Genomic DNA, 11,916 nt, shown 5'->3' with positions numbered 1-11,916 from the left:
TCAGGAAAGGTGAGTATTTGGGTGAAAGAGGCAGGAGGGAGGCTGTTAAAGACGCATCAGACACTGTAGCTGACTGCTGGATGGGGGGGGCGGGTAGAGGGGGAAAGAAAGCTAGATATGTACTAGAGAAATTTCGGGATTTTTTAAACTACGTTTCTTTTGTAACTTAGTTCTTTACCTATCGACTAATTTTGGGAATTCTGAATGGCTACAGCGTAAAGATATAGCGGTTTGAGTTATTTCTACCCTTTTTTTCTCCCAGGCTAGTGACACTCCCCAAGGGACAAAAGGACTGAAACTCCAAGTTCTCTAAAATACTGGGAGGGAAAGGGTGAGAAAATGCCGGAGGCAACAGTTGCCGGCCAGAGGCGCTGCTCCCCGCACAGCTGACCCGCACGCTGGCCCAACTCCGCAGCTCCCCTCCGCTCCGCCCGGCCCCGCCCCGCCGCGCTGCGTCAGGAGGGTCACGTAGCCTGCGCCACGCGCCCTGATTGGCTGCGTTGGGGGCTCTAGGGCGTGTCTGTGGGTTCCGCGGGCCGGAGCTGCTGAGGGGAATTGGTGGGCGGCTTGGGACGCTGGCCCCTGTTCCCAGGCCTCGGGAGGACGCCAGGCCGCGGGGAGCCTCGGCCTGGGGAGGGAAGGAGGACGGAGCCAGAGACCCTGAACTCGCGCCTTGTGCAGAGTGGACGCCAACAGGTGAGTCGCCCCGGTCCTGCGCCCCTGGGGGTGATCGTCCCCGGCCGCACTGCGGCCGAGAGGCTGGAGTCGGGAGCTGCCCACCGTGAAGCCAGACTTCCCGCCAGCTGCTCAGCTCCGCCTGGCTGGCTCGGGCGCTGGGTGGACGCTGGGGCGCCGCCGGTCGGAAGTTTCTCTGGATAAGCACAGGCCCCACATGATGGATGTGCGGCTTTCGATCGCTCCCCAATATCCTCTGCCTTGGGCTCTCGTTTTTCCTTTCTTACAAACATTGGGGTTAATTTTAAACTGTCAGCAGGTCGTACATGTTATAAAAGTAGAAGTTAACTGAATTACTGGTGTTCGTCGAGGGGACCGTGTTATGAAAACTGTGCATATTACAGAAATGGGTTTCACTCCTCAAAAACGCTTAAGAAACATGAAGTATCAGAAAATAAACCACGTTGTGATTTAGAAAACATTTACCTGGATCATTGCTATGTGCAGAGCTTGGGGCTAAGAGCAGGACTCAGCTAAGCTGTTGGGTTTGAATCCAAGGTCTGCCCTTTATTAGCTGACCAACCTTGGGCTACTTTACGTGCATCTGTTAACTCATCTTTAAAATGGGTTGCTGTGATGGTTTAATGAGTTTCTGAATGCTTTGTGATTTACGGTATTAATTAATTTAACCTTCACAATTACCCAGGATGTAATCTTCACGAACACCTAGTGATGCCATTTTCCTGGTGCTTAAACTGAGGCACAAAGAGGTGAAGTGACTTCCTCAAGTCACAGCACAACTAATGACCAGGAATTAAGCCCAGGCAGCCCACAGCTTTACCCACTACATTAAGTTGTAGTGAACTTGGTTTGTCATCGAGTTTCAGTTGACAGATACTGATTTTGTTTCTGTGGACGAAGTTCTTTGCTGGGTACAGGGGATAAAGTAGAAGAGCACGCAGACCCTGCTTTCCAGGTGCTTGCAATCTGGTGCAGGTTGTTCATAGTTAGACTAAAGGGTGCCCATGAATCCTGCTAAAGTCTTTTGCAAAATGTGAGTATGGGTCCTTTTTTGGGAAAGAGAGGGAGTGTGGCTCACACCGTGTTCTCTGGTGGGTCTGTGATTCACAGGTATGAAGAAACATTTTAGCAGAAAAGCTAGTGTCTAGCATAATGCCTGACACACAGAATGAGCCAAACAAACAAAAACCAAAAAACTGGTTGAATGAATGAAGAACTTACAGGAGTATAAGTGCCACAGTAGGGTCAAGAGCAGGGTGCTGTGGAAGAGCACACATGAAAGTCACCTGCCCAGGAATGCCTCCTAGAGTCAGCAGTGCCAGCCAGGTGAAACGTAGAGAAGCAATTCATTGGAACATGGCAGTAAACCGTCTCTGCCCTCATGGAGGGTGAGACAGAAACCACACATGAACAGCTGCAGCTGTGACAAGTGGCACATAGGAACAGTCCATGGTGATAAGAGAGCCTGTTGGGGGACAGGAAGCCTCATCTATTCATGAAGGGCAGGGAACTTTCCCTGAGAAAGTGACACTTAGACCTAGGAGTTAGGAGCATTGCAGGCATGGAGAGTAACCCTCAGTCTTCAGAGACCCTGTGATGGGAACAGGTAAAGCACCAGGGGCAGAAAGGAAGCTGGTGCAGCTGGTGTAGGCAGAGGGGGACAGGAGATTTGGGTGGTGACAAAGCCTAAGACAAAGAGGCCTTGCAGGCCATGGTAAGGCTTTTTTACTTTATGTCTTTATCCTAAAGTGCCATCGAAAAGTTTATTGCAGGGAGGTGACAAGATCACATTTTGAGAAGAAGCTGGAAAGAAGCCTGAGTGGATTAAGAAGCCCCGGATGAGGACAGGATCTCTGGGGAGAAACTCTAAGGTAAGAAGAGGAGAGGGCCTAGAACCAAGCCTTGAAGATGAGCCTGCAGAGGAGACAACTAAAGGACAGTCAGGAGTGTAGGAAGGAAGGAGGAGAACCAGGGGAGTGGGAGGTTTTGCAAGTCAGGTTTGAGTATTTCACAGGGAAGGTGGTCACCTGTGCTGAAAACTGCTGGTGTCAAAAGAGGGAGGAACTAAAACTACTCATTGGCTTTAATCACATGGAAGTTGTCTTTATGGGAAGTTATATAAATAGGAAGAGAGGAAATGGAAAGAAAGAAGGAGCTGCAAGAATTAACCTGAGGGGAAGAGAAAAATGGGATTTTAGTTGGAGGGGCAGAGAGAGAAAGAGCCACTGAGGTGAAGGGTGGGAACCTCAGAGAGGAGGATGCAGCTGAAGGAGTGAATACATGAGAAAGAAGGGCTCTAGACACTTCAGGCCAGAGAGGCTGGGATCAGCACAGGAGCAGGAATTACCCTGGATGATGAAAGATGTCATTGTAGGGAAGGGGAGATAGCAGAAGGTTTATGTTTGGTGTGATGAATTGCACTCCTTTCTTTGTACAAGTTAGAGGCAAGGATATTGGTTGAGAGTGAAGGAGAGAATGGGTGTCAGGGGAAGCTGGAGGTCTGAGTTGAGAAGATTTGACATAGTTGTTGGGGGATGTGAAAGAGTGAGTTGACCAGAGATTGTTTTAGGATGCTCTGGCAGAGGCAGCCAAGTATGCAGCAAAGGCCGGAAATTAGCCACCTGGCTCATTCAGGGAATTGCAAAAATAGTAGGGGAGTGAGGACGGAGGCTAGCTAGAAACAGAAACTACATTTAATACAGTATAACAAAGGAGGCACCACAAATCATGGGGAAGGAAAGGATTGTTCAAACATGGTGCTTAGAGATAGCTAAGCTATTGATAAAATCTATTTACATTCTTAGCTCACAATCAGAAATTTCAAATGAATTAAAGGAGCTAGCTTTTAAAATTCAAACAAAGGTCAGGAGCCTTCAACGTGGCAGAGGAGTAAGACGTGGAGATCACTTTCCTCCCCACAAATACATCAAAACTACATCTACATGTGGAACAACTCCTACAGAACACCTATTGAATGCTGGCAGAAGACCTCAGACTTCCCAAAAGGCAAGAAACTCCCCCACGTACCTGGGTAGGGCAAAAGAAAAAAGGAAAAACAGAGACAAAAGAACAGGGACGGGACCTGCACCTCGGGGAGGGAGCTGTGAAGGAGGAAAAGTTTCCACACACTAGGAAGCCCCTTCACTGGTGGAGACGGGGGGTGGGCACGGGGGGAGCTTCGGAGCCACAGAGGAGAGCGCAGCAATAGGGGTGCAGAGGGCAAAGCGGAGAGATTCCCGCACAGAGGATCGGTGCCGACTCTCACCAGCCTGAGAGGCTTGTCCGCTCACCCGCCGGGCCGGGCGGGGTCTGGGAGCTGAGGCTCGAGCTTTGGAGTTCAGATCCCAGGGAGAGGACTGGGGTTGGCTGCGTGAACACAGCCTGAAGGGGGCTAGTGTGCCACAGCTAGCTGGCGGGGAGTCCGGGAAAAAGTCTGGAACTGCCTAAGAGGCAAGAGACCATTGTTTTGGGGTGCGTGAAGAGAGGGGATTCAGAGCACCACCTAAATGAGCTCCAGAGACAGGTGTGAGCTGTGGCTATCAGCGCGGACCCCAGAGATGGGCATGAGACGCTAAGGCTGCTGCTGCAGCCACCAAGAAGCCTGTGTGCAAGCACAGGTCACTATCCACACCTCCCTTCCTGGGAGCCTGTGCAGCCCACCACTGCCAGGGTCCCATGATCCAGGGACAACTTCCCTGGGAGAACACACGGCGTGCCTCAGGCTGTTGCAATGTCACACCGGCCTCTGCCGCTGCAGGCTCGCCCCACGTTCCATACCCCTCCCTCCCCCCCAGCCTGAGTGAGCCAGAGCCCCCTAATCAGCTGCTCCTTTAACCCCATCCTGAGTGAACAGACGCCCTCAGGCGACCTACACGCAGAGGTGGGGCCAAATCCAAAGCTGAACCCCAGGAGCTGTGTGAACAAAGAAGAGAAAGGGAAATCTCTCCCAGCAGCCTCAGGAGCAGCGGATTAAATCTCAAGTGCTCATGGAACATTCTCCAGGATAGATCCTATCTTGGGTCACAAATCAAGCATTGGTAAATTTAAGAAAATTGAAATCGTATTAAGTATCATTTCCGACCACAACGCTGAGACTAGATATCAATTACAGGAAAAAATCTGTAAAAGATACACATGGGAGGCTAAATAATATACTACCAAATAATGAAGAGATCACTGAAGAAATCAAAGAGGACATCAATACCTAGAAATAAATGACAATGAAAACACGATGACCCAAAACCTGTGGGACGCAGCAAAAGCAGTTCTAAGAGGGAAGTTTATAGCAATACAATCCTACCTCAAGAAACAAGAAATGGGACTTCCCTGGTGGCACAGAGGTTAAGAATCCGCCTGCCAATCCAGGGGACACAGGTTTGAGGCCCTGGTTTGGGAAGACCCCACATGCTGTGGAGCAACTAAGCCTGTGCGCCACAACTACTAAGCCTGTGCTCTAGAGCCCGCAAGCTAAAACTACTGAATCCCGCGCGCCTGGAGTCCATGCTTCATGACCAGAGAAGCCACCGCAATGAGAAGCCCGCGCACCACAATGAAGAGTAGCCTCCGCCTGCCACACTAGAAAAAGCCTGCACGCAGCAACGAAGACCCAAAGCAGCCAAAAATAGAGAAAGAAACAAGAAACATCTCAAATAAACAACCTAACCTTACACCTAAAGCAATTAGAGAAAGAAGAACAAAAAAACCCCCAAAGTTAGCAGAAGGAAAGAAATCCTAAAGATCAGATCAGAAATAAATGAAAAAGAAATGAAGGAAACGATAGCAAAGATCAGTAAAACTAAAAGCTGGTTCTTTGAGAAGATAAACAAAATTGATAAACCATTAGCCAGACTCATCAAGAAAAAAAGGGAGAAGACTCAAATCAACAGAATTAGAAATGAAAAAGGAGAAGTAACAACTGACAATGCAGAAATACAAAGGATAATGAGAGATTACTACAAGCAACTATATGCCAATAAAATGGACAACCTGGAAGAAATGGACACATTCTTAGAAAAGCACAGCCTTCTGAGACTGAACCAGGAAGAAATAGAAAATATAAACAGACCTATCACAAGCACTGAAATTGAAACTGTGATTTAAAATCTTCCAGCAGACAAAAGCCTGGGACCAGATGGCTTCACAGGCAAATTCTATCAAACATTTAGAGAAGAGCTGACACCTATCCTTCTCCAACTCTTCCAAAATACAGCAGAGGGAGGAACACTCCCAAACTCATTCTACGAGGCCACCATCACCCTGATACCAAAAGCAGACAAAGATGTCACAAAAAAAGAAAACTACAGGCCAATATCACTGATGAACGTAGATGCAAAAGTCCTCAACAAAGTACCAGCAAACAGAATCCAACAGCACATTAAAAGGATCATACACCATGATCAAGTGGGGTTTATCCCAGGAATGCAACGATTCTTCAATATATGCAAATCAGTCAATGTGATCAATCATATTAACAAATTGAAGGAGAAAAGCCATATGAGCATCCCAATAGATGCAGAAGAAGTTTTCGACAAAATTCAACACCCATTTTTTGATAAAAACCCTCCAGAAAGTACGCATATAGGGAACTTACCTCAACATAATAAAGGCCATTTATGACAAACCCACAGCCAACATCATTCTCAATGGTGAAAAACTGAAACCATTTCCACTAATATCAGGAACAAGACAGGGTTGCCCACTCTTACCACTATTATTTAACATAGTTTTGGAAGTTTTAGGCACAGCAGTCAGAGAAGAAAAAGAAGTAAAAAGAATCCAAATCGGAAAGGAAGAAGTAAAACTGTCACATATACACACTACCAAATGTAAAATAGGTAGCTAGTGGGAAGCAGCTGCATAGCACAGGGAGATCAGCCTGGTGCTTTTTGTCCACCTAGAGGGGTGGGATAGGGAGGGTGGGAGGGAGATGCCAGAGGGAGGAGATACGGGGATGTATGTATAGGTATAGCTGATTCACTTTGTTATACAGCAGAAACTAACACACCATTGTAAAGCAATTATACTCTAATAAAGATGTTAAAAAAAACGGGGCTTCCTTGGTGGCGCAGTGGTTGAGAATCTGCCTGCCAACGCAGGGGACACGGGTTTGAGCACTGGTCTGGGAAGATCCCACATGCCACAGAGCAACTACACCCGTGAGCCACAACTACTGAGCCTGCATGTCTGGAGCCTGTGCTCCGCAACAAGAGAGGCCGCGACAGTGAAAGGCCTGCGCACCGCGATGAAGAGTGGCCCCCGCTTGCCGCAACTAGAGAAAGCCCTCGCACAAAAATGAAGACCCAACACAGCCAAAAATAAATAAATAAATTAATTAATTTAAAAAAAAAAAACAGGGACTGAAAAATAAATAAAATTCAAACAAAAATATAGAAGGAAATAGGGATGAATTTTTATCTTCTCATCTGATGCATAAAAGCAGTAGGAATCCTAAAGGAAAGGGAAACTTCCCTAATCCTTTGACCAATTAAAATTAACCGATTTGTCCTGACACATGCTACACAATGTATGAAGCTTGAAGACATTATGCTAAGTGAAATAAGCCATGGTCACCATTCCACAGCTAACATGATTTTCTGTGGCTTCACTAGGGCAGTCACATGGCATTCCTCATTTTACCTGGCTGAGACTTATTTTAATTCTAGATTTATAAAAAAGTTTTTCACATAATTCTCATAAAAAAAGCATACATTTATTCATTCATTTTAGAGAAAACAAATTCACTGACTTATTTTGATAAGTTATTTCGCAAAAAAATATTTACTCTAAAATATAAAATTAGAGTTGACACCCCTCCTTAAAAAGTATTTGCTTCAGCTAAACATCTGCTTGAAAATGTAAAATGATAAAACAAAAAAATGGGTGTGTGTAAATAGTGTATGTGTCCTAAACCTTAACGTATCAGAGTTGAAAGGGAATGTGTGTCAAAATAACATTTGAGGTTTGTGAATCTTTGAACTCCTTGTGGTTTTGCTACTGGTCTGTAAAATGGAGCTAACTACTGCAGGAGGTTGTTGCAAAGCTCAAACAGACGATGTATTTATGAAGTTTAAGATGTGAAGCAGTGTATTAGTTACTTCATCAATTATTTAAGAGGCTCTATTTAATATACTCCACATGAGTTGTCTAATTTAAGTCCATTTTATTTCCATGCTTACTACTTACAGCTCAAATTTGTGTTTGTATTCTAAAAGTCAACACCCTTTATGTTAAAAACCTGTATTTTCTTTCATATAGGTATGATGAGTACCTTCTGAGTCTCAGGATGGTGGGAGTTAGCCAGTGGATTGCAGGCATGTTGTGGAAGTTGCTGATGAGATCCCAGCCCTGCAGGCTCTGTTCTTTCAGAAAGATGCTATCAGCTCCAAAATACACACCTTTTCTAGCATCCTTCACCTATACAACTGATAATCAGTCAAATAGAGAAAATAAAAAGACAGTAGAAAAGCTCTATAAATTGTCAGTTGACATCAGGAAAATTCAAAGATTAAAAGGATGGGTACTTCTGGAGGATGAAACCTATGTTGAAGAAATTGCAAATATTTTACAACAGGTAGGTGCCGATGAGACTGCTGTAGCCAGCATCTTGGAACACTACCCAGAAGCAATTATCTGCAGTCCACCTGCTGTTAACACCCAGAGAGAACTCTGGCAGTCAGTTTGCAAGAACGAGAAAGAGTTAGTTAAGTTAATAGAACAGTTTCCAGAATCTTTCTTTACTGTTAAAGACCAGGAAAACCAGAAGCTGAATGTTCAATTCTTTCAAGAGTTGGGACTCAAAAATGTGGTCATTAGTAGATTTTTGACAACTGCGTCTAATATTTTTCACACTCCTGTTGAGAAGAATAAGCAAATGATAAAGGTTCTTCAAGAGAGTTATCTAAATTTAGGTGGCTCTGAGGTCAACATGAAAGTTTGGCTACTAAAATTATTAAGCCAAAACCCATTTATTTTGTTAAATTCTTCTGCATCTATAAAGGAAACACTAGAATTTCTCCAGGAGCAGGGTTTTACAAACTTTGAAATTCTCCAACTTCTCTCCAAACTCAAAGGATTTCTGTTTCAGCTTTGCCCAAGAAGTATACAGAACAGTATGTCCTTCTCTAAAAATGCTTTTAAATGTACTGATCATGACCTGAAGCAATTAGTTTTGAAATGTCCTGCCCTTTTATATTATTCTGTTCCAGTTTTGGAAGAGAGAATTCAGGGATTATTGAAAGAAGGAATTTCCATAGCTCAGATAAGAGAGACGCCAAAGGTTCTTGAATTAACGCCACAAATAGTACAGTACAGGGTAAGGAAACTGAATTCCTTAGGCTATAGAATAAAGGATGGATATCTAGCAAATCTAAATGGAACAAAAAAAGAGTTTGAGGCTAACTTTGGTAAAATTCAGGCCAAAAAAGGAAGGCCATTATTTAATCCTGTGGCACCATTAAATGTTGAAGAGTAACTTGCTGACTGATGTTGCTTCTTTCTATCAGTGCCGAGTAAAACCGAGTAGCAAAAACTTAAGTGATTCAGGCATATTGTGGGCACCAGTAATTTTAAGAACCTACTTAGCTTCTGAGTTGTGTTTAAATGACCTCTAAGTAGAAAATCTCTCACTCAATTGCTGTACTTAAAAATATAAATTGCATCTATTTTAAATAAAGTTTGTAATTTTGACCTTGAGCTATTTCAAAAAACTATTAAATGGTCTATCAGTGTGATATTTTATAAGTGAGTAATTTCTAAGAAACTGACGAGTGCACTCCATTCAAAGTATGGATACATTTTTACTCATATAGCACATTTCACTTGGGAGGCAGACCCAGCCTTCTTTCTCACCACCAGCTCTGAAACATCACTCCACTATGGTGTGAATTCTGTAGCTTAGTGTTTAGTGAAACATAGCAAACTTCTAATACATTTTTGTGGAGAAAGTTGATTTCATCTCCAGGTTGGAATAAGGGAATATCTTTGAGAACCAAGTATTGCCCATCAAAAGGAATAATTAGAGCTTATTTGTGTGGTCAGTTTATTTAAAATTGACTCTTTTATCTCATGAAACACTTTTATATGCATTTATTACCTTCCCCTTTTTACAGATGAGGAAACAAGCTTAAGAGAGCCATCCAGCTGCCACATGCCAGAGCCCAGATTTACTAAGATCTCTCTTCTGTTCAAACCTTGTGAACAGAAAAAGGATTGCTTATGAGTTGGCATAAGAAAAGTCACCCCTACCTGATATGCTAAAAGAGTACCAACTACAAATTTAGGGATTTTTATGAAAACATCTCTGTAAAATTCCTTAAATTTGAAATGATCTTATTTGTATAAACTTTCTGAAAATCCAGGTCTGACTGTAAAATATGAAAGGTAAAGTGTGTGATGGTTGGTAATGATTTTAGTTAGGTTTCAAGTTTCTATTTCTAAACTTTGTTCCAAGATAAATATTATGCAAATAAAGACTGGCTCACTTTCAGCTGTGGAGTTTGAACTCTGTAACAAATACACAAACAATTGACTCTTGACACTCAAACATCTGCGCTATGGCCTTAAGTCATGAAAAAATTATGAAAAATGCAGGCCATGTCTTCACTCTATTCCTTCATTCAGCAAATGCAGGTAATCCTCACTCTCCCAATCTGTTCAGTTCCTTAGGAAAGCGAAAGGTATCTCTGTGCAGCACCTACTAAGTGCTGGGCACGTTGTGCTTTACAACTCTTAAGAGCTGAGTACCACTGTTTATTGTTCTAACAGATGAGGACATTCAGGCACAGAGAGGGTAAGTCACTTACTCAAAGTCACACAGAAATGTCTGTTCAAGAGAAAGCATGGCAGCCAGTATAGTCGGGGCAGAGTTAAGTGATGGGAAGAGTGACACAAGATGAGCATCACAGGTCCACCTAAGGAACAGGATCTCATTCTAAATGTGATGGGAAACCCTTTGGCAGATTTTAGTTTATGCCTGCTGTCCTGACGAAATTATCAGCAGTGCTTTCACCCTCAAAAGTATCTCAGTTTGGAATACATTATACATTATATGGTCACCTTGGTAGTTCTATGTTAGATGTCAATTTTGAGATGCCTACAAGAATCAGAGCAGAGATTTCAAATAGAAAAATGGTGAAGTCTGGAGTAGTGAGAAATCAGGACTGGAGATACAGATAATCAGGGATCATCTGCATATCTATGGTATTTAAAGCTACAGCTCTGGGTGAGACTGCCAGAAAGAGGATAGATTTGGAGTAGTGGCTGACCAAGCCTAGAAAGGATTGACCAGAGTAAGTCTGCCAAGAAAAGAGGGCATTTTCAATAATATTGAATACGATGAGGAGGTCAACTAAGATAAGAAGTGACTAGTGGATCTGACTAAAGGGAAATCATTGGTTGGCCCTATCAAGAGTGATTCTGGGGGATTCCCTGGTGGTGCACTGGTTAAGAATCCGCCTGCCAATGCAGGGGACACAGGTTTGAGCCCTGGTCCAGGAAGATCCCACATGCTGTGGAGCAACTAAGCATATGTGCCACAACTACTGAGCCTGCCATGAGCTCATGAGCCACAACTACTGGAGCCCACGCACCTAGAGCCCATGCTCTGCAACAAAAGAAGCCACCGCAATGAGAAGCCCATGTACTGCAACAAAAGAGTAGCCCCCGCTCACCGCAACTAGAGAAAGCCCACGCACAGCAACAAAGACCCAATGCAGCCAAAAATAAATAATTTTTTTAAAAAGAGTAATTCTGGTGGAATGAGAAAAGTAAGAAGGCAGCTGGAGTGGGTTGAAAGAATAGGAGATGAGGGCTTCCCTGGTGGTGCAGTGGTTAAGAATCCGCCTGCCAATGCAGGAGACATGGGTCAGAGCCCTGGTCCGGGAAGATCCCACATGCTGCGGAGGAACTAAGCCCGTGTGCCACAACTACTGAGCCTGCGCTCTAGAGCCTACAAGCCACAACTACTGAGCCAATAGGTCGCAACTGAAGCCCGCGTGCCTAGAGCCCACGCTCTGCAAGCAGAGAAGCCACCACAATGAAACCTGCGCACTGCAACGAAGAGTAGCCCCCGCTCTCTGCAACCAGAGAAAGCCCGCACATATCAACAAAGACCCAACGCAGCCAAAATAAATAAATAAATAATTTAAAAACAAAGAGAGAGATGAGGAAGAGTCAGGGACTATATAGTTTTTCAAGAAGTTTTGCTGCAAAAGGAAGCAGAAA

At 44.1% G+C, this 11,916-nt stretch overlaps 1 protein-coding gene across 4 annotated transcripts; it reads left to right on the top strand.

The window, feature by feature from the left end:
• Positions 1-311: 311 nt before the first annotated feature.
• On the top strand, positions 312-10,165 carry MTERF2 (mitochondrial transcription termination factor 2). Of its 4 annotated transcripts, none has more exons than XM_059936825.1 (3): positions 312-696; positions 2,469-2,567; positions 7,951-9,387. In XM_059936825.1, the coding sequence occupies exon 3, from the start codon at positions 7,979-7,981 to the stop codon at positions 9,164-9,166; it is 1,188 nt and encodes a 395-aa protein (XP_059792808.1). In that variant the 5' UTR covers positions 312-696; positions 2,469-2,567; positions 7,951-7,978; the 3' UTR covers positions 9,167-9,387. The 4 variants fall into 4 exon arrangements, 3 of the variants coding, with proteins under 3 accessions (XP_059792808.1, XP_059792807.1, XP_059792806.1); XM_059936824.1 differs by having other exon boundaries at positions 2,459-2,567; XM_059936823.1 differs by having other exon boundaries at positions 313-696; positions 2,446-2,567.
• Positions 10,166-11,916: the final 1,751 nt, after the last annotated feature.

This window comes from Balaenoptera ricei, chromosome 10 (genome assembly GCF_028023285.1).
Source record: "Balaenoptera ricei isolate mBalRic1 chromosome 10, mBalRic1.hap2, whole genome shotgun sequence".
Classification (NCBI taxonomy): Eukaryota; Metazoa; Chordata; class Mammalia; order Artiodactyla; family Balaenopteridae; genus Balaenoptera; species Balaenoptera ricei.
This window is presented reverse-complemented; position numbering and strand designations above follow the sequence as displayed.

Bases quoted from the DNA above. Each gene is read 5' to 3' on its own strand.
- MTERF2 (XM_059936825.1), top strand. From the start codon at position 7,979: ATGGTGGGAGTTAGCCAGTGGATTGCAGGCATGTTGTGGAAGTTGCTG.